This window comes from Chaetodon auriga, chromosome 13, assembly GCF_051107435.1.
Source record: "Chaetodon auriga isolate fChaAug3 chromosome 13, fChaAug3.hap1, whole genome shotgun sequence".
In the NCBI taxonomy this organism is placed as follows: domain Eukaryota; kingdom Metazoa; phylum Chordata; class Actinopteri; order Chaetodontiformes; family Chaetodontidae; genus Chaetodon; species Chaetodon auriga.
Window position 1 is genome coordinate 17,363,125 of NC_135086.1, and position 26,642 is coordinate 17,389,766.

General features: G+C 42.2%; 1 protein-coding gene across 5 annotated transcripts in view; it reads right to left on the reverse strand.

The window, feature by feature from the left end:
• Positions 1-5,790: 5,790 nt before the first annotated feature.
• The window catches only part of il1rapl1a (interleukin 1 receptor accessory protein-like 1a), a 159,776-nt gene continuing 138,924 nt past the window's right edge, over positions 5,791-26,642 (reverse strand). For 2 of the 5 annotated variants that reach the window (XM_076746122.1, XM_076746123.1), the window contains exons 7-12: positions 21,443-21,575; positions 16,829-16,974; positions 13,903-14,049; positions 12,055-12,225; positions 8,683-8,727; positions 5,791-8,095 (exon numbers count right to left, since the gene is read on the reverse strand). In XM_076746122.1, the coding sequence (XP_076602237.1) occupies positions 7,374-8,095; positions 8,683-8,727; positions 12,055-12,225; positions 13,903-14,049; positions 16,829-16,974; positions 21,443-21,575 (1,364 nt within the window). In that variant the 3' untranslated portion in view covers positions 5,791-7,373. The remainder of the gene's footprint in view (positions 8,096-8,682; positions 8,728-12,054; positions 12,226-13,902; positions 14,050-16,828; positions 16,975-21,442; positions 21,576-26,642) is intronic. The other 3 variants (XM_076746124.1, XM_076746127.1, XM_076746126.1) reach the window with 3 other exon arrangements.

A 26,642-nucleotide genomic window follows, 5' to 3' on the forward strand; every position in this document is an offset into this window, starting at 1 on the left:
CCCAACACACACGCACACATACTCCCCACACACAGACAGGTTCAGATATGATGTAGTAAAGTGCCTCAGGTAATGTTCCACCTGTCCCTCCAACTCTGGCCATTACAGTGGAATTCTGTGGATGCAGACTAAAATGCCCCAAGCAGAAAGTATCTAGAGCAGGGATGGAGGACTGGCTCGCCGAGGAAGAGAATCTGGAGACATAAAAGCTGCAGCAGCTACTGTAGGTTTATGGCATCATCAGCATTATGGCCCCATCAAGAGATCTATGATGAAACACCCGTACCGCTTAGAACAATGGGCCAAAGATTTCCTGCGGCTGCAGAACGTACAGCAGGGATACTTAGCTTGCTTTGCCCGGGGCCACTTTTGCAAAATGACAGAAGGCCAAGGGCCAGTTAATAAACAAACAAGGATAATCACCAGATAAAATGAATAAACATTAAAAGGCCCATAACTCATCTTTGAAATTCTTTATATTCAAATGAACAGACTCCTTTTAACTAAATTAACTTGATACAAGGATCGACTCTGGGCTTAGGTTACATTTGACAGAGCTGATACAACATTAAACATAGCTGGAACCTCGTCCATCATGCATTCACTCAAATGTTGCAATGAGTCATGAACACAAACCATAAACATAACCTACTCCTCAAAGGGACAGGATGAATAGCATATTTAAGCTGTTTTAGTGTGAAATACACATTGATGGGATCAGAAATATGCTCCTTTCTGTGTAACTTTGGCTCGTCAGGTATTAGTTTTCTTCCCCTGCATCGCTCATCATCTGATCTTATTGCACTTTGCACAGCCTGGAAGGCCGTTACACAAAGATTAGCCTTCTGTATACTGACAGCCTAATTTATCTCATCAGACAAAACTGGCATATCTATCACTCTGTGCAGCCCCGAGTAATTGGTGTAAACAAACAAAAAATTCCTGGTGCAAATCAATTTATTTTCATTGTGAATTACAAAATGGTCTGTGGGCCACCCTATTACAGGCCAGATTTGGCCTGCAGGCTGTAAACTGAGTATCCCTGACATACAGTATGAGTCCCTGAACACCTGATTCCTGCTTCCAGCATCCACACTTAGCGACTGTTCGAAGGCCAGATGGCCCGTACCTGCACTCCCTCCCTGTGGCTTTGTTTTTGCCCACTCGGACAAAATAATTTGGCCAGAAGGTTACTATTTTACATTTAGACATATCCTGCTCTGCTCATTTTTGGATTATACCCTAACGCAAATAAAGGAGAGGAAGTAGAAATGAGCTAGAAAGAGATGGGCAGAGATAGACATATATCTGGTCTGCTGGGAAGAAAAGCTGAGAAAAAATTTCTCTCTCAGTCATACGGCCACTGGACCATGAAATGACCTCTTGTTCCTGGGCAGACCTTAAAACTGGGAGCATTGTCGTCAGTTGCTGTGTAGCAGCACATGGAAGCTGACGAGCTGTGCGTCTGCGAGCAGAGGAGGCTGAGAGTGCAGGGCGGGAGGTGGTAAATCACAAAACAGGAGGGTTTCAGCAAGCAACAGCCTTATTAAACTGTTCTTTGATCAAGATTGAAAAGGACTGATGAGATCAAAGGTATCATCAGCCACATTTCTGTGCCTGATGGAGGCGTTAGACAGGTCTTATTCAATAAAGCTTGTCAGGGGCTTAAAGTTTGGTAGCCTTCTCTGCTGGAGCATCTGCTGTTTTGTAGTTATGACAAAAAATAACATGAAATTCTTAAAGTATATAACTGGATTTTCCAGCTATTTGATCAAATTGCAGTCTAGCTTCTCAACAAAAACTCAATGACAAGGTGTTCTACAGAAGTCAGTCAGGTTTTCGAGTGACCCTCAAAGTAGAAGTGGGTTTGCCTCTGTGCTATGTGTATTCTTATTCAGCACAAAATAGCCACATGCAATTGAAATGTACTGCCACAGGAAGGCAGGAGTTAAATACAATAATTGGCATAGCTGCCTAAAACATGAGATACATGAGATATTCACATGAGACTGTGGTCTGATAACTCTCACACACCTCCCGGTGGTCTGATAAGGCATTGCAGGAAAAGAAAAAAGTGATGCACACACGCACACGCACACGCACGCACGCACACACATACACACACACACACACACACACACACACACAGCAAAATTTAACAATTTACATATGGGGACTTGCCTTTTCCCCCCCATAAGGACTGCATGTCCCCACAATGTAACTCTGCAAACAGATTTACGTCCTCACAACGTGAGGAATACATGGCCACACGCACGCACACACGCTTACACACACATGCGTCCACATACACACACCCTTGAGGACACACACACCCTTGCACATATGCCACTTTGCTCTGAAGATATGCTTATTTCTGTCGATCTCCCCTACATGGTCCCTCTCGATGGGGCCTATTTTCTCTCCAATTAAGTCCTTAATTGCTCTGGGTAATAGAGTCTATTAATCCTGTGTCTGCTAATAAAACCCCAGCTGTCTGGCAGGAGGCTGCCAACATGCAACAGTCACCAGTTCTACTTGTACTTGACAACATGTTGTGTGTGCATGCGTGTATGCCTCCAACTGTTGCCGTCTTTATTAAGAGTCAAAGTAAATTCCAGTGGTTGTGTTGATTTATGTTTTTATTGATACTGTTATATGTTTTTTCCCTTTGTTTGCATAGTATGAAACCTTAGAGCTTCTTTTGTGTACTCTGGCACCAACAAATATGTCCATATATGTCTTTTATAGTGACAAACTCTGTCTTTCACTCACATCCTCCCTTCCTTTGCCGTTAACTGTGTCCCTGTCTTTTTCCTCTGCCCCAGTTTCTCTTTTTCCCTGCTCTCTCCTGGGATTGTCAGGATAGTCAGTAAATTGGCTTTCTGTTTCTGTGTTTACCAGCGTTCGATCACAAACACCCCTTGTAGATTTTGTCAATCCCCAGGAGATGGCACTGTTTGGCAGCATTCAACCGCCATTGTGTTTAGCTTGCCAAGCAAACGTCAGGCATCAAATGAGTCTCCTTGGCTTTAAGCCAAAATGTTTCTTATATCAGCACTTTCAGGTTTATCTTTGCCATTTCTGCCTCCATCTGACAGGAGACATAGACATGAAACATGGTGCGAGAGCAAGGGGGATGATACCATGCAGCAGAAGTCCGCTGCCAGTATTGACCAGGGAAAAGGTGATTACAAGTGTTCTAGATTACAAGGCCTTGGAGACCCCCATTTCAGCCCATTTCACCTATGAGAGTCCCACCATGACCTCCATCACTGCACACTGTCTAACTGTTGACCTTTCTCCTTTGCACACTGCACTGACATTCTGCTTTAAATGATGATGTTCGTCATGGATGTGTTGTGTAACGTGTTTTCTTAAAAGCAAGAGCATCACTGGAAGTGAGGGACACAAATAATAAGTGGACGTTAGCTCCTTCCTACTCTTGTTTCAGCACAGTATATCTCATGATTCATTGTTTACAGATCACATTCTATAATGTCCCCAAAGCGCTTTGTTCAGGGTTTGTGAATTGAAAGTTCAAAGCTTTACAAGTCAGTCTGAAAACAATAGTGAGGTGCCCATCTGGACATTAAAACACTTGTTGCCTGCAGTAATCATTCCTCCTACAATTGTAAGATCCCTTCCCTCCACATTTCCAAATGTAAGTGATAGGAAATAAAATCCACAGTCCTCATTCTGTGCAAAAATGATTAATATAAGCTAATATGATATGTCAGCAGTATGACTTCGACAAATTAAGTGAGTCTCCCAAAATTACTGTACGTATAGTACATATAGTATAGAACTGCTTTTTGTGTAAATGTGTGTAAACCAGCAGCTCTGTATGGAAACACTGTCTGAAAACACATAGCGAGAATTTTATACTAAAAAGATTTGAAATTTGGAAGATACCCACTTGATTAACTTGGCTTCTGATGAACTTTGGAATATATTTCAAGTTTCATCCATGGAATGAGCATTGTGGACTTTGTTCCCATCTCTTCCTTTGGCAGCATGTTAGAGATCTCCAGTGTTGTGACGGCCCACCCATGGGTGAATTTATTGTTGTTTATTTTTCTTCCCGTCAATCAATACAAATGCTACGTTCATGGTTATACTCATATGATACATCGTTAGAAAGCTAAGATTCTTGTGGATCGACTGATGCAAACCATTTCAAGATACAATCACAACAGCAGGCACAACAAACGGCAACACCAGACAAACAACTGTTGTTAAAATTAAGGCAACATTGAGACAACTCACCGATTACGTCTCTCAGTGATCCACAGACTGATAACACTGCAACAAATATGGTCTGGTAACATCGACAAAGGTCCAAATGATCCACTGCAGTAAAAGTAGTTGGTCCAAAACATGATAATAATCCACAGAAAAATGTTTCTCCTTTCCAATTAGCAAGTGATGTGCTTGTCTTCCGCTTGTCTTCTGTGTTTTCCCTGTTACAACGTCCGGAAATGTGTACAAACTGCACTATCCTTCCTCCAGTTACTCCATGGAGTCTCAGGTTTCAAATGACACCTCACTTGACCAATCACAATCTGCCACATGAGCCTACCAACCAGAGAAACCAATAACAGTCAGAGTTGAAAAGAGGGGCCTCCTTCTCTTCTTCCTGTGAATATTGAGCCAATTGCAACTGATTTTGCAGATAACTGACACCTCAAATAGCCAATGATATAGCATATGGGCATGTTCAGAATTTTGAATTTACAGCTCAGGCACCTAAAATCAAGGATTTCAGTGTTGGTAGCGATGTTACGCACAATTTGAACTGAGAGATATACTAAATGGCCTAAATATAAAGTCGTATAGCCAAAATACAGGTACAGATACCTTAAATGTGAATATAAATTGCCAAAATTTAGATGACATGAATATGAATAGAAAAATAGATATTAATGTAGATAAACATGTGGTAAATTATCTTTTTTTTAGAGGACGCCTAGATATAGCATTAGAGGAAACATGAAAATATTCAGTTTCTGTGATATTGTTATTTGTTTTTTTTATTGAACTTGGGCAAGGGTCATTCTGTGGTCCCATTGTGTTTTCCAGCCAATAAGTCCCAGATATAGTCATCTGGAGGCATCTAATGCAAAAAAAAATCAGGCAGAAAAAAACCCCTTCTACTTCAGTGTGTGCAAACTTCTGTTACTTGCTGCCAATAGCATTTAAAGTGAGTCTGACTGCTGGAGATAAAACTTCAGAGTGTTGCCTTTCAAAAGAAACCAGAAACATGCATGCACTCTAAATGGTCCAAGAACAGTGATCAATTTACTTCAGGTATGCCTTGGATAGGCATTTTAGGCTAGTTTTTACTGAACTAGTGTGGGACTTTTAATCGCTAGTATGAAGTAGGCAACCAAAAATTTCAAAACAATGTCAACTATCCTTGAATATACTGTTGTTATTTATGAAAATATCAGAAAGAGCAGATGGAGAGAAAAAGGTTGTGTCTTGTACTACTATAGTCTTGTCGTGTTGCCCACTACAAGAGGAGATGGCAGATGAAGGTACAGTTTAGTTTTGTAGTGTTTAGACCTTAGTACCTGGAGACGATGGTGGTTGTTCATTTTCCCGAAGCCAGATGATAAGCTCACTTTCCCACTCACCTGTTGTCACTGAAGAAGTCATACAGAGTGATGAACATGCCACTAATCTTACCAGTAATGTGGACTTTGGTATTGTAACCAGTGCACGAGGCAGATGTTATGAATTACTGCCAACAAATGGTCAAAGTTGGACACAAAAGAAAAACATCAAGAGGAAATCAATGTTTTTAATGTGCAGTGAGAAAGTAAGGGCAACTGATAATGATTGTGTTTCTATAAAGATAGACATTTCTTTCCAAGTGAAAATTGTGTTTATATATTCATATAAATATCTATATTATATATAGAATACATATCTATTTGCTATGCATACTCAAAAATCACACCTTCAAATATATTTAAAAAGTCTTTCAAAACACAAATGTATTCTTTTCTTTCCTTAAACATGAACTATCCATATGAACCAAAGTAATTACCAGGATGGGAATAATATTATGTTTTAAAAACCAAAACATTGAAAATGCTTCACTTTTGAATCTAGAACAGTAGAGGACATATTTTTTTCATGTGGGATTCAAAAGCCACCTTAATCTCTTAACGAACCAGGAACCACATTGCAAGTGTACAAAACCAGCATAACACTTATACACAAATCCCCTTTCTATGGTGGATGAAATGCAAATAAGTATGACTTCTCAAGCAAACTCTTTTCTGTTATAAAAATAGAATTCTTTTCAAAATAATCTACAGATTTCTTTTTAAGGTGAGGCATTTCACTATCACTCTAAAACAGCAAGGCTGTTTGTTTCAATAGAAAATATGAAGCTTTAGAGAGAGATCTGCCAGTCTATCGGTCTGTCTGATTGGAGAGGACTAGTACGGCCCCCCAACCGCTCCTCCTCCTCGGTCCCATTGGACGGTGTATTTTTGCCAGCTTCTCCTTCTTTTTGCATATTCTATGATTTTTCAAAAGAGAGTCTCCTTTTAAACTAGATACACCTTTTACAGGTAAACAAAAAGAAGTTTCAGCTCCTCGAAGCTCGTGAAATGTCCAGGCGATTCCAAAAGTGTTAAAAAATGTTCTCTTAAACTACACAAAGGTTTAAAAACAAACAAACAAACAAACAAACAAAAACACAACAGCGCAGGTACATGACATACTGGCTTTCCAAACAAGCGCATGAAATAAGAATAAAAAACAAATTAAAAGGAGAAAATGATAAAAAATATACAACTCTGTATAACAAGTTAAAGCAATGTCCTACAGGAGAGAAGGCAACAAACAGGATGGAATAGAACAAACAAAAGAACAAAACGGGAAAACACTGATGCTACAAATAAATTGAAATATATGTACAAGACCCTGTTTTCCTTTTGTTTGTATGTATGCACATTTGTGTGTAAGTATGTGTATGCAGGTGTGTCGACAATTGCCATAGTGTGTTGGTTCTTTAACGTGGAGTTCTTGCGAGTCCCTATCCCGCCGTTTGATGAAACAGTGTTTTCATTATTTCATCATCTCCTGTAGTTCCTCATAGAAAACTTCCTCTGTAACAGAGGCGCTGTCCGCTTGAAAAAAAAAAAAAAACCCGAAACAAAACAAGGGAAACTGTGTCCAAAATCTTGCTGTATCTCCATCACTTTCTGCCAGTTAACAACAGTTGGAGGCAAATGGATCCAAAACACTTTTCCCCGTAATCATGACCATAAAGTGTGTTCCTAAGAGCTACCAGACTGAGCCTAACCACGTCTGATCCTGATTGGTCTCCCTACAGCTGATGCTGAGCCTGTTCATCATTACCAAATGACGCTGGAGATGCTGGTTTCTCTTGGCAGCAGGGGGAGCATGGCATTGTTAGCGTGTGCCTCCTCCAGGCTATGCTCTCGGCTCTTCCCAGGAGGCCTCTGTCCATTCAGCAGTGTCAGTGGGATGTTGCAGTAGGTGTGCTGGTTCCCCAGAGAGGAGAGAGGTGGCAGGGTCCCTCCAGGGGGTATGTCATACTCATAGCTGCGGTAGTACTGTTTCTGCCTCATGGTGGTGTGGTAGGTGTTGTGGAAAGAGGAGCGCAGCTCGGGGTGGGCGGTGGCCATGGCGGTGGAGGTGGCTGCTGCCATGGAGATGGCAGAGACGGTCTGCAGCTCTCCAAAGGGGCCCTGCTCGCTGACGTCCAGCGCCGGCTCGTGGGTGAGCATGGGCTCTGTGCGCCTGAATGGCATCTCGTACTGCAGTTGCTTCCAGAACTTGGAGTTGAGCTTGTTGCTCTTGGAGCCGCGCCACTTGATGACAGTGAGGGTTTTAATGGTATGCTTGAGGGCCTCCACCTCCTGGTAGTTCATGATGCCGCGCAACTCGGCACACTCGATCAGGATGACTTTGATCTCACCAGTGACCAGCATGTTGCGCAGCCGCGTCTCCAGCTCAAAGATGCTCCAGCCCCGCCGCACCACATAGTTGGGTGTCATAACTATAATGAGGCGTTTGCTCTGGTCCACACAGCGTGCTACATCCTCTATGTAGGCTGCAGGGAACAAGAGGTAAAGAAAAAAAGAACAAAATGCATAATACATAAGAAGAGTAACATACATCTGGTTTGAGCTTGAGATATGATTTAATGGGGACAGGACCACAAGACTTAATAATGAAGATGATGAACATACAGCAACAGACACAAAACACAAGACAATGACAGGTGGCTATTTTGCTGTCCACCTCCACCATCTGGTCTAATTACACCAATTTTTGTCTGGAGTTTATAGTGTGTAGAGGAAGACATAGGGGCTGTATCTATGTTTATAGATACACATCTAAAAGCAAGTGTTTGTTCAGCTGAACATGAGTCTTTTGTTCTGGTGCAGTGTAGAGCATTGTTCTATGTATTGTAATCAATAAAGTGGATGGCAGACCCACAGACAAAGTTAAGTGCTGCATGAAATGGCAATATTTGAGAAAGCTGCGCAGTGTCTTGGATTAGGCTGTCGCTGTCTATTGAACTGGGCCGGGTGCTTCAGATCACACAACAGTGCCACTCTAAGCGTCTCTCTGAATATTCCTAGGTGCAGGAAATGACAGCAGCTGATACAAGAGGAAAAGACTGAGGGCGAGTACCTCCAAAGAGTCGTGTGTCATCCTGGTAATGCTCATTGGTGAGACCTAAACATAAACATTTTAACATTCAGGTCACAGGCAGAACACAGTACAGACACAGAAACATGCTCAACACAGTTGTAAAAGTGGTCGCATCTCCTCTCACTCATCTTTTTATTTCACATATGATTAATCGCATACCATGTTTTCCTGATTGGACATTCATCTACAATGAGTTCGCTTGGCACTGATGCTGGCGGCAGTTTTCTTTTGATTAAAGGAAAGAGGCGGCTCAGTCAGCAGGGCTCAGAGCCTTCACACATTTCCCACTGATGTTTAATTCTGTCTGGACCAACTAGGACGTGTTTGCGTTTTATCTGTTCCACATGAAGCCTACAGTACAAACACACAGCATCACTACTAACTAGAGCAGCTCTGTGTACCACTGGCACAGATGGACTACTAAGCAGAGTTAGCGCGTGTGAGAATATGTTCAGACAGAATTTTCATGGATTTATTAATGCATGGATGAAAACCAGGGAGGAAGATACATTTGTTCAATATATCAGCTCCTGATATGCACTATATACTATATGCCCATGTATGAAGAACATAATATGAGAACAGCCAATGTGAAATACTATGATCTTCTACACTTATCCAGAGAGATTTGATACAAGGAAAGAAGTTTTTGTTGAGAGTATTGGACTGAATATTGTCTTTTCCTTCTTCCCTTACTTGGAAATTTGGAATAATCGTATGCTCATCATTTTTGAGCGTGAATGTATTCTGCTTTAATCTGCCCGAACAGCACAACACATTGAACACAAGACAGTGATGGTGAAAAACAAAATTACAGACAAACTACACACAACAAACACTTCACGCAAATGTTAGTTAACTAGTTAACAGGTTTGGGAGCAGGGCCACGCCTCAACCACACCTTAAGCCTACTTATACCTGGCTAACCCATTCTGTCCTGTTTGCTTGCGTCAATCTAAAAGTTACCTTCAATTTCACCAAAGTATCAACTCACCATGGGTACAAACTGCAGCTCAATTTGCCAGATACAGGCAATGATCTTTTGGAAAGTGATTCTTCTCCAGCCATGATTCCCGTAGCAGTCAGAGCATAACTAAAGCAGAGACACAAGTGCTCCGTGGTGTGCAAACTCATGGGCACCTTCATTCCAGCTCCCTTAAAAAGATCTCTGCAACTCTAGCTCAATCTCAGGTTTTCCCTCCTCTGTCCAAGAGGGCCAAGAACTGCAGTCGCCACAGGCATAGTGCAGAAGCTGGCTTCAACACTTCTCATCCACCTCCCTCATGCACATTTCCCAGCAATCCACCCAGCGCACTCACGGTGAGCCCTCCTCCATACATCGAATGTCTTCATATCCAAAATCTGAACCCAACATGAGAGACTGGACCGTGGCCCATCTCCAACATGCTCTAAAGGAAGCAGTACTGCCATCAACTGCAGCAACAATAAAGCCAGATTGTTTCATATTTACTCAGGTCCACTTAACAATCTTCCTTTCCCAGTCTTCCGCATCAGCCAAATAGGTTTTGCCACTTGGACATACTCCAGCAAAATGAGGCTTATAACAGACTTATTTTCCCCTCGCAGCTCACACATTCCAAGAATCAACAGCCTCAGCCCTAGTCCAGATTCCTCCATGCAATATGCAGCCATCGACCAGGCCATCGCACTAACACATTTGAAGCTTGACTTTCTAAAGAAGACATCACTAATCCTTTCAAATTCTTATTGTTCTTATGCTTCATATACATAATTCATCAAGGGAAACCCTCCATTTTAGAGTCATCCTGGATGACTAGTGCAAAATGGAAATGTGTCTTTTGGCAACACCTCCTGTCTTACAACAGCATTTCCTTCTTCTAGAATGACTTCATCACTCAACCTGAAGGCATGCAGCTTAACACTGTTCAGCTAACTCCACAGCAGTTGCTGAAATCTGTACACATGAGATTTCTTGACTCAGGGTCCCACTCTCCTTCCATGCCTCATGAGCTGTACCCTCATCATCATAGCTGTCAATCTTTGGGGGCATGAATGAGTCAAGGAAGTCCATACTCATTCATTCATATAACATGGCAGTTGTGGAAATCCCCAAACAAAGGTCAATCTCGCTCATCATGCAGTTTATGCACTGACTCACACTAATATCTGCCCAATACCAGTTCACATTCATGGGTACCACAACAGCATCGCTGATTCATTGTCCCACTTTTCATTTCATAAACTCAGACTCTTGGCCCCAGAATCAAACATTCATCCCATGCCAGTCCCACCATATTCAACCACAATATTCCACTCAGAGCTCAGTCTGTTCTAAAAATCTGCTTCTCCACCATCCAGATCTACAGTACTTATTAGGAATCAACTTTTACATCAAACTAGTTAACGGCAGCCATTGCCCATCTTCCTCCCATTCAAAGACTTGTGAAAACAGGAACCCACTCTCACAGCAAAATGCCTGACACTCAGTTCTGATCTTCTCAGCTTCTACATCCATTTTCTATGTTAAGGCTACTTATCCCCCAAATTTAAGTTAACTCTAGAATCCATATACTTGCTGACTTTTTATCAGCATCTGTACTGCTCCAAATTCCCCAACTACATTTACCTATAATCCCTTTCTTCAGCTCAGTCTGTCTGACATTGTCATTCATACTGTCTCATATTCACACTCATACACAGATGTAAAACTAACAAGCTTGGGACTTCATTCCCCATGGACATTTTCTGTCTATTTTCTGCTGTATCTCAACCCACACAGGCTGCTGACCAAATACATCGGTATGACACCAAGGCCTTGCCAAAAAATCCACTCTCTTTCTCCAAAACAGGAGATTCTGGTTTCACAAATATTTTCACCAAGTCTTCCACATTACTGGCATATCCTCAAAACAGTATTCCTGCCATTTTTCCACATTAGTACAGCAGCCAGACTGAGCATACCAAATCAACCCATTCAAGTCCTCGGTCACTGGCCATGTCAGGCATACTGCTCTGAAATTTGCCTATTATCTTAATGATCTCCGTGCAGCTCATTCTCACCTCAGCTCCATTTAGATCTGTTAACTCTCAGGGACACCAGACTCAACATCAGCTTGAGTCTTGTCCATATTCATGCCCTTCCTCATATCCATTCATCTATCCTCAACATCCAATACTTTCTCTTTTCATTAAGCTTTTAAACTCACATTGTTGTGACGTGGTCCTTGCTGGTGAATGACAAAACTTAACAAATGTGGAAAACACTGCAGCAACTACAGTATACAAGCATCTGTAAATGCCCTCACACTCTAATACAATATGTTACATGAGCACATGTTACAAGCATTTATGCACAGTCACAGTGCTTACTTCCTGTCGGAATGAGGTCTCGATCTGGGATGAAGAGTTTGTAGCCGTAATGTTTCTCCAGGACATCAGGGAGGATCTCCAGGGCGAAACGTTCCTCCTCCCTGGTCTCCTGACTCCATTGGTCAGGGTCCACTTTGGTGTAGGACAGGTATGCATCATAGTCTTTGTTTTCTGAAAAACAGAGAGAAACAAAGAAAGAAGTAGCACCAGATGCACTGACATCCAGCTCAAAAGGCACAATGTTTCTTCTCCTATGGCACAATCAAAAACTTGTATACACATACTTCATACTAGGTGGTCAAAAATATGTGCACATTACACCCATATTTGCTTGGTTGGGGTTGAGGCCATGTGCAGACCAGTCAAGATCTTCCACACCAAAGTGAGAAAACCATTTCTCTCTGGATCTCTCTCCGTGCATAGAGATATTGTCAGTTCAACCGGAAAAACACTTCTTCAAACCATGTGTTATCATCCTTAATTGGAACAAAGTGGCCTAGATAAAAAAAATAAAGCCACACACCAAAAGTACACGAGTATTTGGGACAGGCCTGTCCAATACCTTTGGCCATAAATTGTATACGGGAAATAAATTGGGGTTAAACAGAAAACTACCCCAATCAAGATTCAAGCAGTACCCTCTACCCCACCTCAAAATGATTTCCCAGTAGACAGTGGGAAGAACTGAGAAGGCACAAAATAGAAGATGGGGAAAAAAAAAACAGTACTGGTGACATGTTCAATAAGCTCTAGTCATTATGCTCTGTGGAAACTGAAGTGGGGGCCATCCAAAAAGGGAAGATGGGCTTTCTCACAAACTCTTTGAGGAGCACACACAGCTTTGAAACTCACTGGAAAGGCCAGGGCTGCACTCAATAGGATCCAAACATCAAACAAGGCTTTCAAATTAGCAACCAACCTTGCAAATTAACCACCTAGCAAACTTGGAAAATCAAAAACAGCTTGTATCGGCGGTCCCTGACGGTATGACTTAATCATGTGGAAGTTTGAGTCAACAAAACAGTGTGTAATAGATAATTCATGCTACTGTAGAAACAATTCAGTGATTCAAAAATGAGTTCAGTCATTCCAGAATTTTTGAAAAGAAAGCGGAAAGAGTCAAAATACAAAGCAAAAAGGGAAGATACTGGGACACAAACAGATGCAAAGCAAAAGCAAAAGCTGAAGCAAAAGTTAACTATGTTCTGTAGCGAAAACAAAAAGTTGCCCTCCAATTTCAGGCTGTTTAGGCCCCTATTTGTCGCTCAGGGAAGGAGCTCCGAGCCTGCCAGTCCCCATGTCCCGCTATCTGGCCTTCGACAGCAGAGAGTGGGCATCATTCCATGACATATTGAGACTGATCTCTTTTTAAATGGGCAACAAATTGAAAATCTGTCTCCTCTCTTCCATATGCAGCCATTGCAGCAATGTACACACACACACACACACACACACACACACACACACACACACACACACACACACACACAAACTCACGTGCACCTCTACACGAGAGAGAGAGAGAGAGAGAGAGAGAGAGAGAGGAAATGGGCTGCTGAGATAGGACTGGAGAAGACATTTGTATCTACTAGGAACCTGTTATTGATAGAGGCTCTGACAGAACACACACACACAAACACACAAAAGCTTATGCACATGGGTAAAAAAAACCAACCCCAGAATACATTCACATCTATGAAAACAAACCCACACAGGCACATGCACACTCATCTAGGCTCGCTTGACATCGAATTTTGGATAAGAAAGGCGTGGTGAAAAGAGTGAGAACAAGTCGGAGGTTAGAGGGCTTCAGGCAGCAACAGAGAGAAGATTCCTTTGTGTCTTTACCTCCATCCACGTCCTCGCTGCCAAAGTGCCTCCTATAGAAAAGCATCAGCTCTATCTTGTAGCATTTGTAGAGGGAGATGAGGAAGATGAGTAGCAGCAGGATCGCTCCCAGTCCTCCTGCCAGCTCCACGGTGTACATGAGCTCTGCTGAGGATGACACACACAGACCAGAACATATTTAAAACTACTGAGACGATCGTGGTGCAGGACTTGTGAATACGCAAAAAAAACGGCTGGTGACTTATTTATGCACCAGGCTGGACTCATAGGTTGCCTTTTTTTCTTCACCGTTCCATTGTTAAACTCCCAGGATGAGGCACTTTTACACAATTACGTTTGCTGGAAGGCCGAACAATCACCCGTCTTTTCAGAGCTCAGCTCAGAACGAAGCAGCATCAGTCTTCAGGAGGAAGAGACATGAGGCTCAAAATGACTGGGAAAAATGAGAGGCAACAGTGTAGCGAGACACATGGGGGAAAAAGGAGATGATGGGAAATTGGGTTCATTTCTTTTAGAGCAGCACAGGAATGACACAGATCTGCACTCTGGCTTTCAAACATAGTGACAATCCTGGACATGGGTGGAGGCATTTTCAAAACAAGAGCCTTCAGTCTACTCATATCACTTACTCCACTCTCCATCATACCTCTTCTTCACTCTCTCCTCAGAGCTCCCTTGTTTCTCCTCCCCCCTCTTTTCTCTCCCTCTGTCTCTATATTCATTTCTCTCCTCTATTATCTCCTCTCCATCTCTCCAGAGACCTAGCTTGGGGAAGGATGACTTATGTTGTGTATGAAAGCAGCATTTACCTGCTTGTCTCAGCTAGAACAGGTTCGCCTTATATCTCCGTCAGTGTTGACTGAAACACTGCCATGGCAACCACAATGCCTGGGCTATAATATCACAGATTATGCATATACATTGCAAAGATACATACCTTTACAAGTCACAATAACATCAATAACAACATCATAAAATATTGTTTCTTCTCGTGAAATAAGTTCAAGTAGCACTAGTGAGATATTCTCACTAGTTTTCAGTGCGAGCAATTTTATTTGAGTTATTTGTGGAGGAGTAATTCTTACATTCAGGATAACATCACTTGCTGTGGAATTGCTAAAACGTTAGGTTGCAATGGAAAGAAGACTGAATGTTTATTTCATCTCAAACAGGTTTAATTTAAGAATTAATATTAGACTAAATAATAGCACTCTCAATGAGACTGGAAACAGGGCTAAACAGTCTGGCTCTGTCCAGGAGTAACAAATCCACCTACCAGCACCTCTAAAGCTCACTAATTTACATGCTATATTTAGTTTGTTTAATCCGTGTAATGCAAAAATTACATACTGTGGTTTCATGTGCCGAACTACTTCTTGACCAGGTGCAAAGGCTCCGGGGAATTTCTGTTCCCAGTCTTTATCCTAAGCTAAGCTACCCAGCTCCAGGCGGTACCTTCATTTAGTCTTTTAAATTGCAAAGACAGATTTTCTGTATCCGTCAGCACATTATCCTTGATGTTTTCCATGAACAACAACTAATACTCTATCTCAGAAAGACAGTGCTGTTTTGGCCCTGTAATATGTCATTTCTGTAATTGAATGCTTTTAACCAATTAACAGCAATCATCCTCACTCTAAGTTGTTTATGTTTCACTGGCCACCACTTCCCTTCTGCCTTCTCTCTTTCCATTTCTCTCTTTATTCTGAGATGGAAGGAAAGGCAGCCTGCGGAGACATTCACAGACCTGCTGCAGGGCTTATGAGTGATGAAACATGAAATAAACATCAGAATAATGTGGGAGACCGAGAGAGACAGATCCCTACTTGAAGTCTTTCTTAGCATCCTTTTCCTTGGAAATGCTGCTTTGACGGAGAGAGTTAAATGAAATTGTCTACAAAGACCACTCAAACAGAATTGGGCCATCTACAAAAGACGGTCAACAGAGACAGAGATTAAAGCAGGGAGACAGGCAGATAAAGACTTAAAATGTAATTGTATGCTGAACTTATTGGCCTGTTGGGAAAAGCTGAGGACCAAATTGCTGTTTAAACAGCCATCAAATTACCTCTCTTTGCAGGGTGACAAACAGTGCATGAAAAGAGCTTCAGACAAGTCATGCTAGAGAGCCAAGATGGCTACTCAGCTGCTAGAGCGCATGTAAGAAGGAAACGACACAATCAAAAGGAGCTCAAGCACCGATTGTTAACACAAGTGTGGATGGAAAAAGAGATAAAAATGGACAAGAAAGGAAAAAGGAAAGGATGCTGTTTAAGAGTGCGGTAAGATCTTTGGCTGTGTGAAGTCTTTTTTATCCTGTTAAAAGAAAATTACAATATCTGGAGTGACACTGATGAGAGCAATGAGAGTCAATCAAAACAGAAAAGTGTGGGCCATCAAAGCAAAACAATGAGCTGGAAGACATTCAAACGTTCTGTTGAGCTGAGGGAAACTGCACAGCTCTTTGGGTTCGCTGCTACAAGTGACCCCCTTCCACATTACACATAGTCATTTGATACATTATTAATATCAAAATTTTGATTAGAGCAGCTTTAACCCCTCGATGAAGCAGTGAATGCAGTGCTGCCAAACTCTGCTCACAACACACAGAACTTTATTTTAAATTCTAGTGGAGATCGTGGAGTTCCTAAAGAAACCAAATATGATTTGGGGAAATTTGTGTAAAATTATGCACATCCAGAATATTTCCATTTGATGAAATGGAACAGCCAGGCTTTGAATATTTCACTCATCATATAGCTTTAATGAAGAGCTGGAACCAGCTGACACAGAATATATACTGTCAGACAGTGAGGAATAAGATGTTTTTTCCAACCTTAAAGTCACTTGTTGGGAAGTGCAAAACTGGCTGTTATGGAGTTAACACTCCTCAAGGCTGCAGTGAGAAATGTCAAAGAGCCCTTACCCCGCCTGAGGAGCTGGATGGTAGCTTGGCGACGGCCGTTACCATTTTCCACATAACAGGAATAATTTCCCAGGTCCTCCTCCTCCAACGAGTCAATAGTCAAGGAAATTGCCACTTCATGCTCACCAAGATGCTCTTTGACGATCCTGCAAGACAAACAAAAACACACTGAGCGATACACCTGTGCAGCACCTCTTCTGGAAACAGTAGATGGGAAGTAGTCTTTTTTCACTCTTCGTGCGAATGTACAAGAACATGTGATCAACAGCATGTATGTGATGGAGCTTCAAGAGTCATGATCCAGAGTGCAGAAATCACAGAGCCGCCCCTGAGCAGTGTGTTTCTGTACAACTGCACCTCACCGAAGCCCCTTTGGTGTTACTGTAAGTGCGTCATGGCATGTTCATTTCTTGCTCTGCACTCAAAACATATGAGAAATGAAAATCAATAAGGGCTCTTCCTCGGAGTGTGCTGGGTTGTGGGGGGGGGGGGGGGGGGGGGGGGGGCATAAAATACTGGCAATCAGAAGAAAATCTTTTGATAGCGGATGCCATGGTAACAGAGAGAAGGAGAAAAAGAAATATTCCATAAAGTAAATGAGTGTTCCCCGTTGTGCTGGTTGAGCCTGATGGAGGAGAGAATGGGGAGATAATGCTCCTTCAAACCTTAGAAACACTACTTAGCCCACTTTTACAGCACCCTCAGCACAAACGACAGTTTGGAGGAAACAAAGTGCAAATGAGAAAGAAATCTCCTCTGTTTGTATACGTGTGTGTGTGTGTGCCCGCGCGTGCGTGTGTGTGTGTGTGTGTGTGTGTGTGTGTGCATCATCTACTGTATGTGTTAATAACGGCTGTGTGTTGAGAAAGAGGTGTGGGATGAGGAAAGAGGAGAGTGTGTGTGAGTGTGTCTTTGAGCGTGTAGGGGGATAATGACTCTCTAAAGCATCTCTCTTCTCTCTCGCCTTCAAACCGATAAACTCCACATGAGGACAGCTTGTTGGGGAGATTTGGCATCGGTAATTGAAAGTGTATCATGGGCTTTGTGTAGAGAGGCTGAGGCAGTGCTGATGATATTTGTAGTTTCAGCTGAGTTTGTTGTGCAGTGGGGTGGGGTGTGGGGGCTGTGGCGCTGGGAGAAGGAGGCACGGGAATAATTCATGTCTCTCCAGGGAGTGGTGGGTACTTTGAAGCCTCCAGTTTCACATTATCACACTATATGAGCCAACACAGCTCACTTCCACACAACCTGATGAATAATGACCAATGCTGTTCAACCTGTGCCTCAAATGGAGACGATGAGGACCTAAAGTTAGAGTAGGGCGATAATGAGGTCCAGGTGAAGCGCAGAGATACAGATGAGAACTGAATGACATCTCAGCACGAATACATAAACAGCTGGGCTGCAGTGTGAATTTGAACTGCACCGCTAAAGCTGGATCTACTCTGAGATGGTACTGCACTGTCAGATTTGTAGAATCTGAGGTAAATCTTTGTAAAACTCCTGCACTTTTCTGTTGGCTTATTGAGCTTATTGATATAGAGTTAGCTGAATGAGTAAATCGCAAACATCTTCTCAAACTATGGCTGCAGGCACATTTTCTTTTCAATATTTCCTCCTTCCTCACAAGTAAAACCTCTGTATTTGCTCATTTACTGATCAATTTCCAACTTATTCATTCCGTCTGTACATTCAATTCAACGTACACCTGCAAAACACCAACTGAACTGGGTCAATAACATATCGATCACCTTCTTTATTATGCTGAGCCAGATTTGCTTTGCTAATTTATTAATCTCTGCGTGCTATGCTAATGTCCAGTCATCCGTGCTATGATAACAACAATAGCCCTGTCCCGGTGGCGCAAATGAGAATTTATGGGCTCAGGTTACCATAGAAATGAACTCCTCCAAATCAATAGGCGTAGTTGGGTAAATAAATGCCTGCAGAAACTCTGAGCCCAATGTATGAGTTTTCCTCTCGCAGCTCAAGTTTGGCTGAAGATGCATTAGTAATAAAGCTAAAAGTGTGTGGGTGCCAGCCTGAAGACGCGAGGTAACCCATAGAAACATGCACACTGTATCATCTGAAAGGGAGACTTGGCTGCAGGGTAAGCACAGATTTCTTCACGTCTACTTTCTCCTCTCCTTTCTCTCCACCGCTCCTTGTCTTTGCCCGGTCCATATCTGTGGCTCACGTTATGGACGTAAAACCAGGGCACCGGCTGAATGTGAGCGAGCTCATGGTAGCAGCATCAGCAACAGAGAGTGGGTGATCAAATACATTATTGATCCGCTGCATGAAATATTGGTATGAATTATTGAAAAGATAACCCCTCAGCCAGTGAGTGGGGGAATCCTGGTGTCAGGGAGTAATGGAGGAAGCGGGAGAAGGAGAGCAAGGGAGACAGGAGAGCAGCTCTGGTGGTTACAATGAGATTTGTTTCTGTTGCATGTTCATATCAGTGCACAAGCAAACTCACTATCACAGATGAGTCTTCTTCACTTTCCTCCTCAGTGACTTCTACCATATTTCTTTCTACCGCTTCCCCGTCTGCTGCCTCTCTCTTTCTCTACCTCTCCCTCTCTTCCCCTCCTCCCACCCCTCCTCCTCAGCTCCCCATGGTCCATCTGCATGCTGCTATAGGTGGGTGCAGCGAGGGAGATAGCGACAGTGGCGGCAGTGTGAAAAATGGCGGTTGTTAACCATCTGACAGGGCTGTCTCCCCAGAGCTGCAGCCTCTCCAAACAGCCCTAATGGGAAACATGCACATGGACCAGAGAATGGACTTGTTTAAATGTGTTACACCACTAGGCGCGAGAGACATGGAAATGGGCTTGTTTTAAATGTACTCAGAGCCCTGAAGGCTTGTTGCACAAATTTTACAACGTTACACTGAAGGGAAATGGAAAGACAGGGAAGTTACAGAAACGGCTTTTTAGCACATTCATACTTGGAGCTGAATGTTAGATAACACATACAGTACATGTACAGTACATCACCATATTGTGTAACCACAGTTTTACAGAAAGAAAGTTCATGTCCTGCTTTCTATTCACATACTGCACATCTACTGCGGTTCCACAATGAGGTGGACAGAATAAAAACCAGCAAAAGCACATCCTGTTCTGCAGCTGATAATCAGAGACTTAAAGACTGGTTCCCATGTACCAACTTCCCTCTCTTTCCCTTTCAAGGTGAAAAAACTGCAGAACTTATTTTCAAAAAAATCAAAAGCAATTACTTCTGTGCATTAGCTTAACTATTTAACACAGTATTAACATTTCGTGAATTGAATGCACAACATGTTTTTTAAATCTTTCTTTGTATTTGTTTGGTAGCCTTTATAGTTTTGATCACTGAAACTGAAAACTGAGTAAGCCATGACAGATAAGTGAAGTTCATGAAAGCCAGGAACTTGAAGGATAGTAGTGTAGCTCCCATAATAACTGTATCAGCTACAACTTTCAGTAGGAAAGTATTTTGCAGAGACTTCAAACTTGCTTGCTTTAGATAATCCATCATGATGCACAGCTCATCACCTGTATTTATTTTCAGATTTCTTTTGTCAGAAATAGTAAAACAGCTGCAAAAAAACACCATTTTCTTTTCTCATTGCAGTGGTTTGCTTCTCTTTTTTTTGCTTTGACTTTTGGACAACATATCTGGTAAATGCAGTGAGGCATGAGACAAACACTCACTATGAAATTGTGGCATAATACAATACACTGGCTCCAGTGGTGAAGTAAGTTATGATGATACAGTATAGAGCCAGTGTCTGTGAAGACAGGAGTACTTTACAATGCAGTTAATAAAGAGTCTCACTCTTGTTGAAATATCATTTTCCCATTTCAGGGCTGTGAGTTCCTCTTCACTCACACAGACATTGTGACAGACAAGCTTAAGGAGTACTGGAAGACACAGAAGGCATTATGTCGTCAGGATACAAAAACGTTACCTGGCCTGTCTGCCTGCGCAGAAAGCAGCTGCACACACACACTCCTTGAATCAGGTTGCCAGGTGACAGATTGGTTGAATTTGTAAGTAGAGTGTGGATTGTGTGTGTGGATTGTGTTTCATGCACAATCAGACAACTTGGGTGATGTCAGACATCACTTATGTTACTTTACTTTACCTGTGATATTGTATTAGGTTACTGACTACATTTTTAACAGGTAATTAGTAATTATATCAGAATGCATTTTTATTGTAACCCTCCCAACCTGACGATTATCTTTCTTTGTATGTGATGTATGCAGTTATATCATTACTGAGCACAATGCAATGAGTTATCCACAGGACAATAGCATAATTCAAACAAAAAACAAAGGTGACAAAATGAATGAATAGTGATTTAAAACAAGCTTCAAGTCTCTGCATGATGTTAAGACCATTGCCCAAAAAATGCAAACCAGCAGCTGCTTGGAAGGCAGCAAATAAATCTCTGAGAAGTGATTGTTATAGTGTATGCAATTTGGAGGTAATGAGCTAAACCATGCAAAACCACTGGTATCGTCCTTTATTATTTTCCAGTGAATTTATCTGCGCATGCTATTAACTCCTCCTTACTGCTCCGTCCAAGGAAATGATTTCAACTCCAGCAGTGTTTCTTACTTGATGTCGCTTTCCTGGACTCTCTCTTCATCCAAGTCCTCTATGAACTTCTCTCCCTTCATCCAGTAGATGAGTGGGCTGGCTTCACCGCTGTACCCAAAAAACGCCCGGCAAGTCAGGTTCAAAGCACTTCCTGCAAAGACATGAGATGACATGCTGTCACGCTTGATTGTCCTCCTTGCTTATTAAGGATACGCGTTTCATGTGTACGGCCCAAAAAATATTGTACCATATCATATCTGCGCCTTCAAAGCCAGTGACAGCCGCAGAAACACTTCATGTTGTTTTGTTGGTGACATGTGCGTTCACAATTCTTTGTAATTTGTGCATCACAAACACACATGCTAGTGCGCACTCTTGCCCGCACTCGTATGTACACACACACATACACACACGCACATGTTCATGCACAAAATTCATGCCTAAAGTGGTCGCATGAGAGAACATGTCAGCTGGACACTTAACAAACCTTGGGGGATGCGTAGCTGTGATTAAAAGAAAGTCTTTCCTTTAGCGCAGAGTTGAAGGGAAAATCTCAGTGAATGGCACACACACATACAGTAAACTGATCTGAAAGCAAGTAAACAGGAGTGAACACATGAGGGCACTCAAGAGCTTCCAAACCCCCCCTGGAGACAGTGTGTCCATGAGAGAAAAGAAGGCAAAAGGAAGTGAGAGGAGGCTGACACTAACATTATTTTATTTAGAGCTGCTGCTGGGTATGAAGGGAGGTCAGGTGTCAACAACTGCAGTTTGCTGAGAGTTGACATGTGGAAGAATAAGTAATTGTCACTGAGGAGCCAATAGGGTTTCTGCTCCGTGAATTGATGGATTATCGCTCAGAGAGAGCAAGTATTGAGTGAGGAGAAAAAGAAGATACTTCATGCACCAATTTAAATCAACGATTTCCCTTTAAATCTAATTCAGTAACACTAGTGGTAGCCTGGTGCAATTTGCGAGAGATTACAGCTTCATAATCACTGCTGAGCTTCATGTAAAAAGGGAAAACATGCAAACCTAATGTTACATGTAGCACTGGTGTGAGCTGATTAGAGTTGGCATAAAGAGGCCCCTTGTTTGCACTCATGCAAGACCCTCAGTGCCCATGAGCTGCGCATGTATTAGGCTGGTGAACATAAAGAAAGAGCATTGTTGGTGTATACTATGCATACTTATTTTGCATTCCTCTGAAGTGGCATTCTCAAAAGGCCTGGGGTTGCAGCAATCACATGCCGCTGCCTTTCAGTGAACCACACAGCAACATGTAAACAACATACAGATGAGGGAAGTTCATCATGCAGCTCATACTGTCAACTGTATGGTGGAGGCAACGCTCCTCAAGGGAGAGCCAACATTGTGTCTGGCTCCAAGGCATGTGATTTGGGAAGCACTGGGAGGAGGGCATGGCAGGGATGGGGGGGAAGGAGATGCTTTTCCCTGTTTTCACAGCAGGATTTATGAGCAGGAGTGCAAGGTAAACTGTACTGGTATGGGGCATGTATTCATTAATCCTGCTTAGCATGTGACAGCACCATGGACAGCTCCCCACAGTCTAGTCCAGGGAACGGAGAGCGAACTGTAGTACGTAACAACAGCCTCAAATATCTTCTCTGATACAGTCATAACAAAAATGCTTAAGTGTTCATTGCAAGACTGTCAGTGGATTGTGTTACATTTTAGTGGGGTTTCCATTTTTCTTTGTGATGATCTTTGAACTCACCGCAATCCACTCACAACCATTTTCTCCGATGCCAACCGTGACCTGTGGCACAAATGTCTTCCCAGCAAACCTGGGAAGGTTATTTTTGAAAAACAGTTTGTGTTTAAACTAAGGGCATGCGCCTCCTGTTCACCACCCAGATGGGGCTTCAAAAGATTTCAGTAGGTCACTTTCGGCACCAGGAAAGTTTTAAGGCATGCAGGGAAGCAGGATGGGAGGACACCCAGGAATGAACTGATAGTGCTGTCTGTGAGGAGCAGTGGCTGACATTTCCAAAGTTCAACAGCCACTCTCAGCTTGGTATTTGTGCACAGCCAGGCTCTACAAAGGCTACATGCTGTACCTACAAAATAGGAACCTCCAGTGTGTGATTAAACACACAGGCGCACACACACACACCCATACACACAGATTTTGTTGCAGCAGTACTTTACCGTATAGCCTAACTAAATCAATTGTGGAGCAAACGTGCAACATATAAAGTATGCGTTGTACGACTGTGGATCTCTGTGTGTGAGACAGATGCAACACTTCCTTTTTCCTTTGTTTATAAATCTCCCCCGTGCTGTTAGTTTATCCCACAGATCAATTACAAACTAGGAATGTCATGCTGCTGGCAGCCACTGCCTGGAGAGGAAGTCTCCACTGAGCTCCCTGGGAATCCCAGGAAATTGTTGAAGGCCTCATGCTGCCTCATTCTAATCCAAGTGCAGCACTCCTCAAAACTCCCTCAAACGCTCTCACAGTCACCTTTGTTTCTTCCTCCACACAGTATGATAGCTGGACAGCGTGCTGCAAGATGGTGGCTATTATTCTTAAAACAGTTGCTCTCTTAGTTTTTTTTTTTTTTAGATTGGCCTGTGTTGCCTGCTCCTCAGACACACTTCAAATGATGATGATGTCACACAAAATAGCTTGACTAGGCTTCGTTGAAGATTTATAAGAAATATGGTTTTTTTTTTTCTTCATCAGCTGAAGGAGTTTGCCCGAACCTGATGCACAAGATGGTTTCTTGCACAGAACCTTCATCATCTATTGGGGCAAAGCGATAGTGAAACTCCTTCCAAAGGCAGTAAGGAGAAGAGTGAAACCATATTAAGAAATACTCTCCAGTTCTGATATAACTGATGCTATAGCAGCATCTATGCTAACCTCATTAAAAGCTGCCATTGTTGCTTCTGAAGGAACAACCCCGCTGTTGTCACACCTAAACCATGCCCAGAGCAGCCAGTAGTGCCTCAGTGCATGCCGACTGGTCTGAACCACTGTGGTTCAGCCACAAGTGCATAACTAGCAAGATGGACTCTCGGTTCCTGTGATGCTGTGCGATCTCGTTACTCCAGCTGCACGAGGTAAATTTTGTCCAGTTGTTATGAACTTGTAGCTCGACGTTGGCTTAAAAGTCAAGCCTGAAATTTTTTTCTTGAGAAGAATAAATGGAAAACCACAAATCAATTTGAGATTGTTTTGAACTCATTTTGCCAACTGCTGATTTCAAGGTCAAAAATAAGCTTTCAACGTCAAAATTGTTATTATCTTTAAATACAATACAATTACATTGACTATTCACAAGACAAAGACCATGTGTGCCGTTCAAGACGGTTTGTCAACATCTTTACAGAAATATAAATATACAACAGTGTTTTATAATGATGGCCTGTGGTGAAAAACATTTCTTTGTTGCTGTATCGTGGTTGACCATGGTGATGAATTGGCAGCAAGACTGACAGCAATGATATATTCAACTCTATTAATACATCCATGGTCACATCACATCTTCTGCCTAAACATACCTTCACCTCTCTCTAGAGTCCTTTTATTTCCAGAACAGTATAGTATAGTATAGCGCGCATCTGAGAAGATCTGAAATGAGTTATTTGAAATGACACATATGCTCTCCTGGTGTTACATATGCAGCATGTGACTACAGCAGCAGTTTAAATTGGCATGTTGATAGGCAACTGAGTGACTGTTAGCAAGGCTGTCGAAAAACACACAAATATAAGGCAGGCATAGAGAGAGGGTGGCTTTATATAAGCCTGGCATGACTCCGTCATTAGCCTCAGAGCCAGCAAACTTACTATGATGTCAAGCCGGTTGAAGTTTGAGCAGATGGTAGGAAGACTATTAACCAGGACTGGAACAATGAGGTGAATGATTTGCACACTGTGAAGTTACAGAGGAGGAGGAGCAGCTTTTTAAATCCCTCTGTTCTCTCCTGCTGTCAAACCCCACAGCAGTGTCATTATTATTATGATCTATTATTATTCTCAGAGCAGTTTGTAACCCGTGGTAACTCACAAGAATGGTGTCTGTGTTGACTCTAGCTGATCTTCAGGGTGAATAATTACCCGTTGGTGATTTGTTAATTCTTAACGGGGGGAAGACTCAAACCCTAACCCAACTTCATATGAACCCTAACACTATAATAAAAACTAAATCTGTAGCCATGTCTCACCTTAAGTACTTTGTTACAGGGGTGGCATGGTCTGGGGGTGTATTTCCAGCAGCAGAGAAGCTGTATGATCATAGAAATATTAAAGGCGTACTACAGGCGGCAGTGAGTCTCTATGATCCTCTCACTCTTCTGTGACGACACATTGCTGCTCGTCACTTTGATCATAGAGATGACACCACTCTAGAGAGTATATAGGCTATAATACAGTCTATACTCTGAAGAGCAACTGTCCAATCACAGCGCAGCCATTAGCTCTTTAGCTTTCCTAATTATTTTGAGGAGTTATAGCTTACATTAGAACCTACCTGTTCAGGAGCGACACATTCACTGTTTGTAGATACATGTCAACCTGTGAGCCGTCAGAAGTCAGAGTAATGCTCAGTCTGTGTTTGTTTTTGGGAGGTTTGTTCTCCAGCAACTCCAAAAAAATCTTGCATTAGATATAATTACATTTGCCAAACTCGTGGCTTCTTCCACATATCCTCAAATCCTTCTCTCCTGTGAAAGTGAAGCACACTGTTTGAAAATATGAGCCTAAATCTAATCACTGTATTGCTTGTCCAAGTATGTTTTTTCTTCTTAAGTAAGCTTTCAAACAATTCAAGGGTTGTGTTACATTCTAATTGGCCAACATTTTAGCATTTTTACATTATATTTTTAATACCATGCTATTGGGCAAAAAACTGTACACTGTAACACACTAACAACACTGCTTCCTTGTAAACATTACACCGATGTGCAACTGGTGAGGATGCTGATGTTATTAACCTCGGTCTTTTAGCATTATATCATGTATCCATCCATCAGGTACATATTTAAGACCCCTTCACAGGGTTCTTGGGTTAAAATGTATCACATGGAAATGTTAGCTGGACATAGACTTGACTCACAGAGTTTAAGCATTTAGCATTAGCTTATATGAGCTAGCTACACTTATAAAATCTACTGGTGAGAGTCATTATTTTACCCAATAAAATCCACGGCCTTCAGCCATACATGAGGAGCCTGCTTTTGTTAACCAC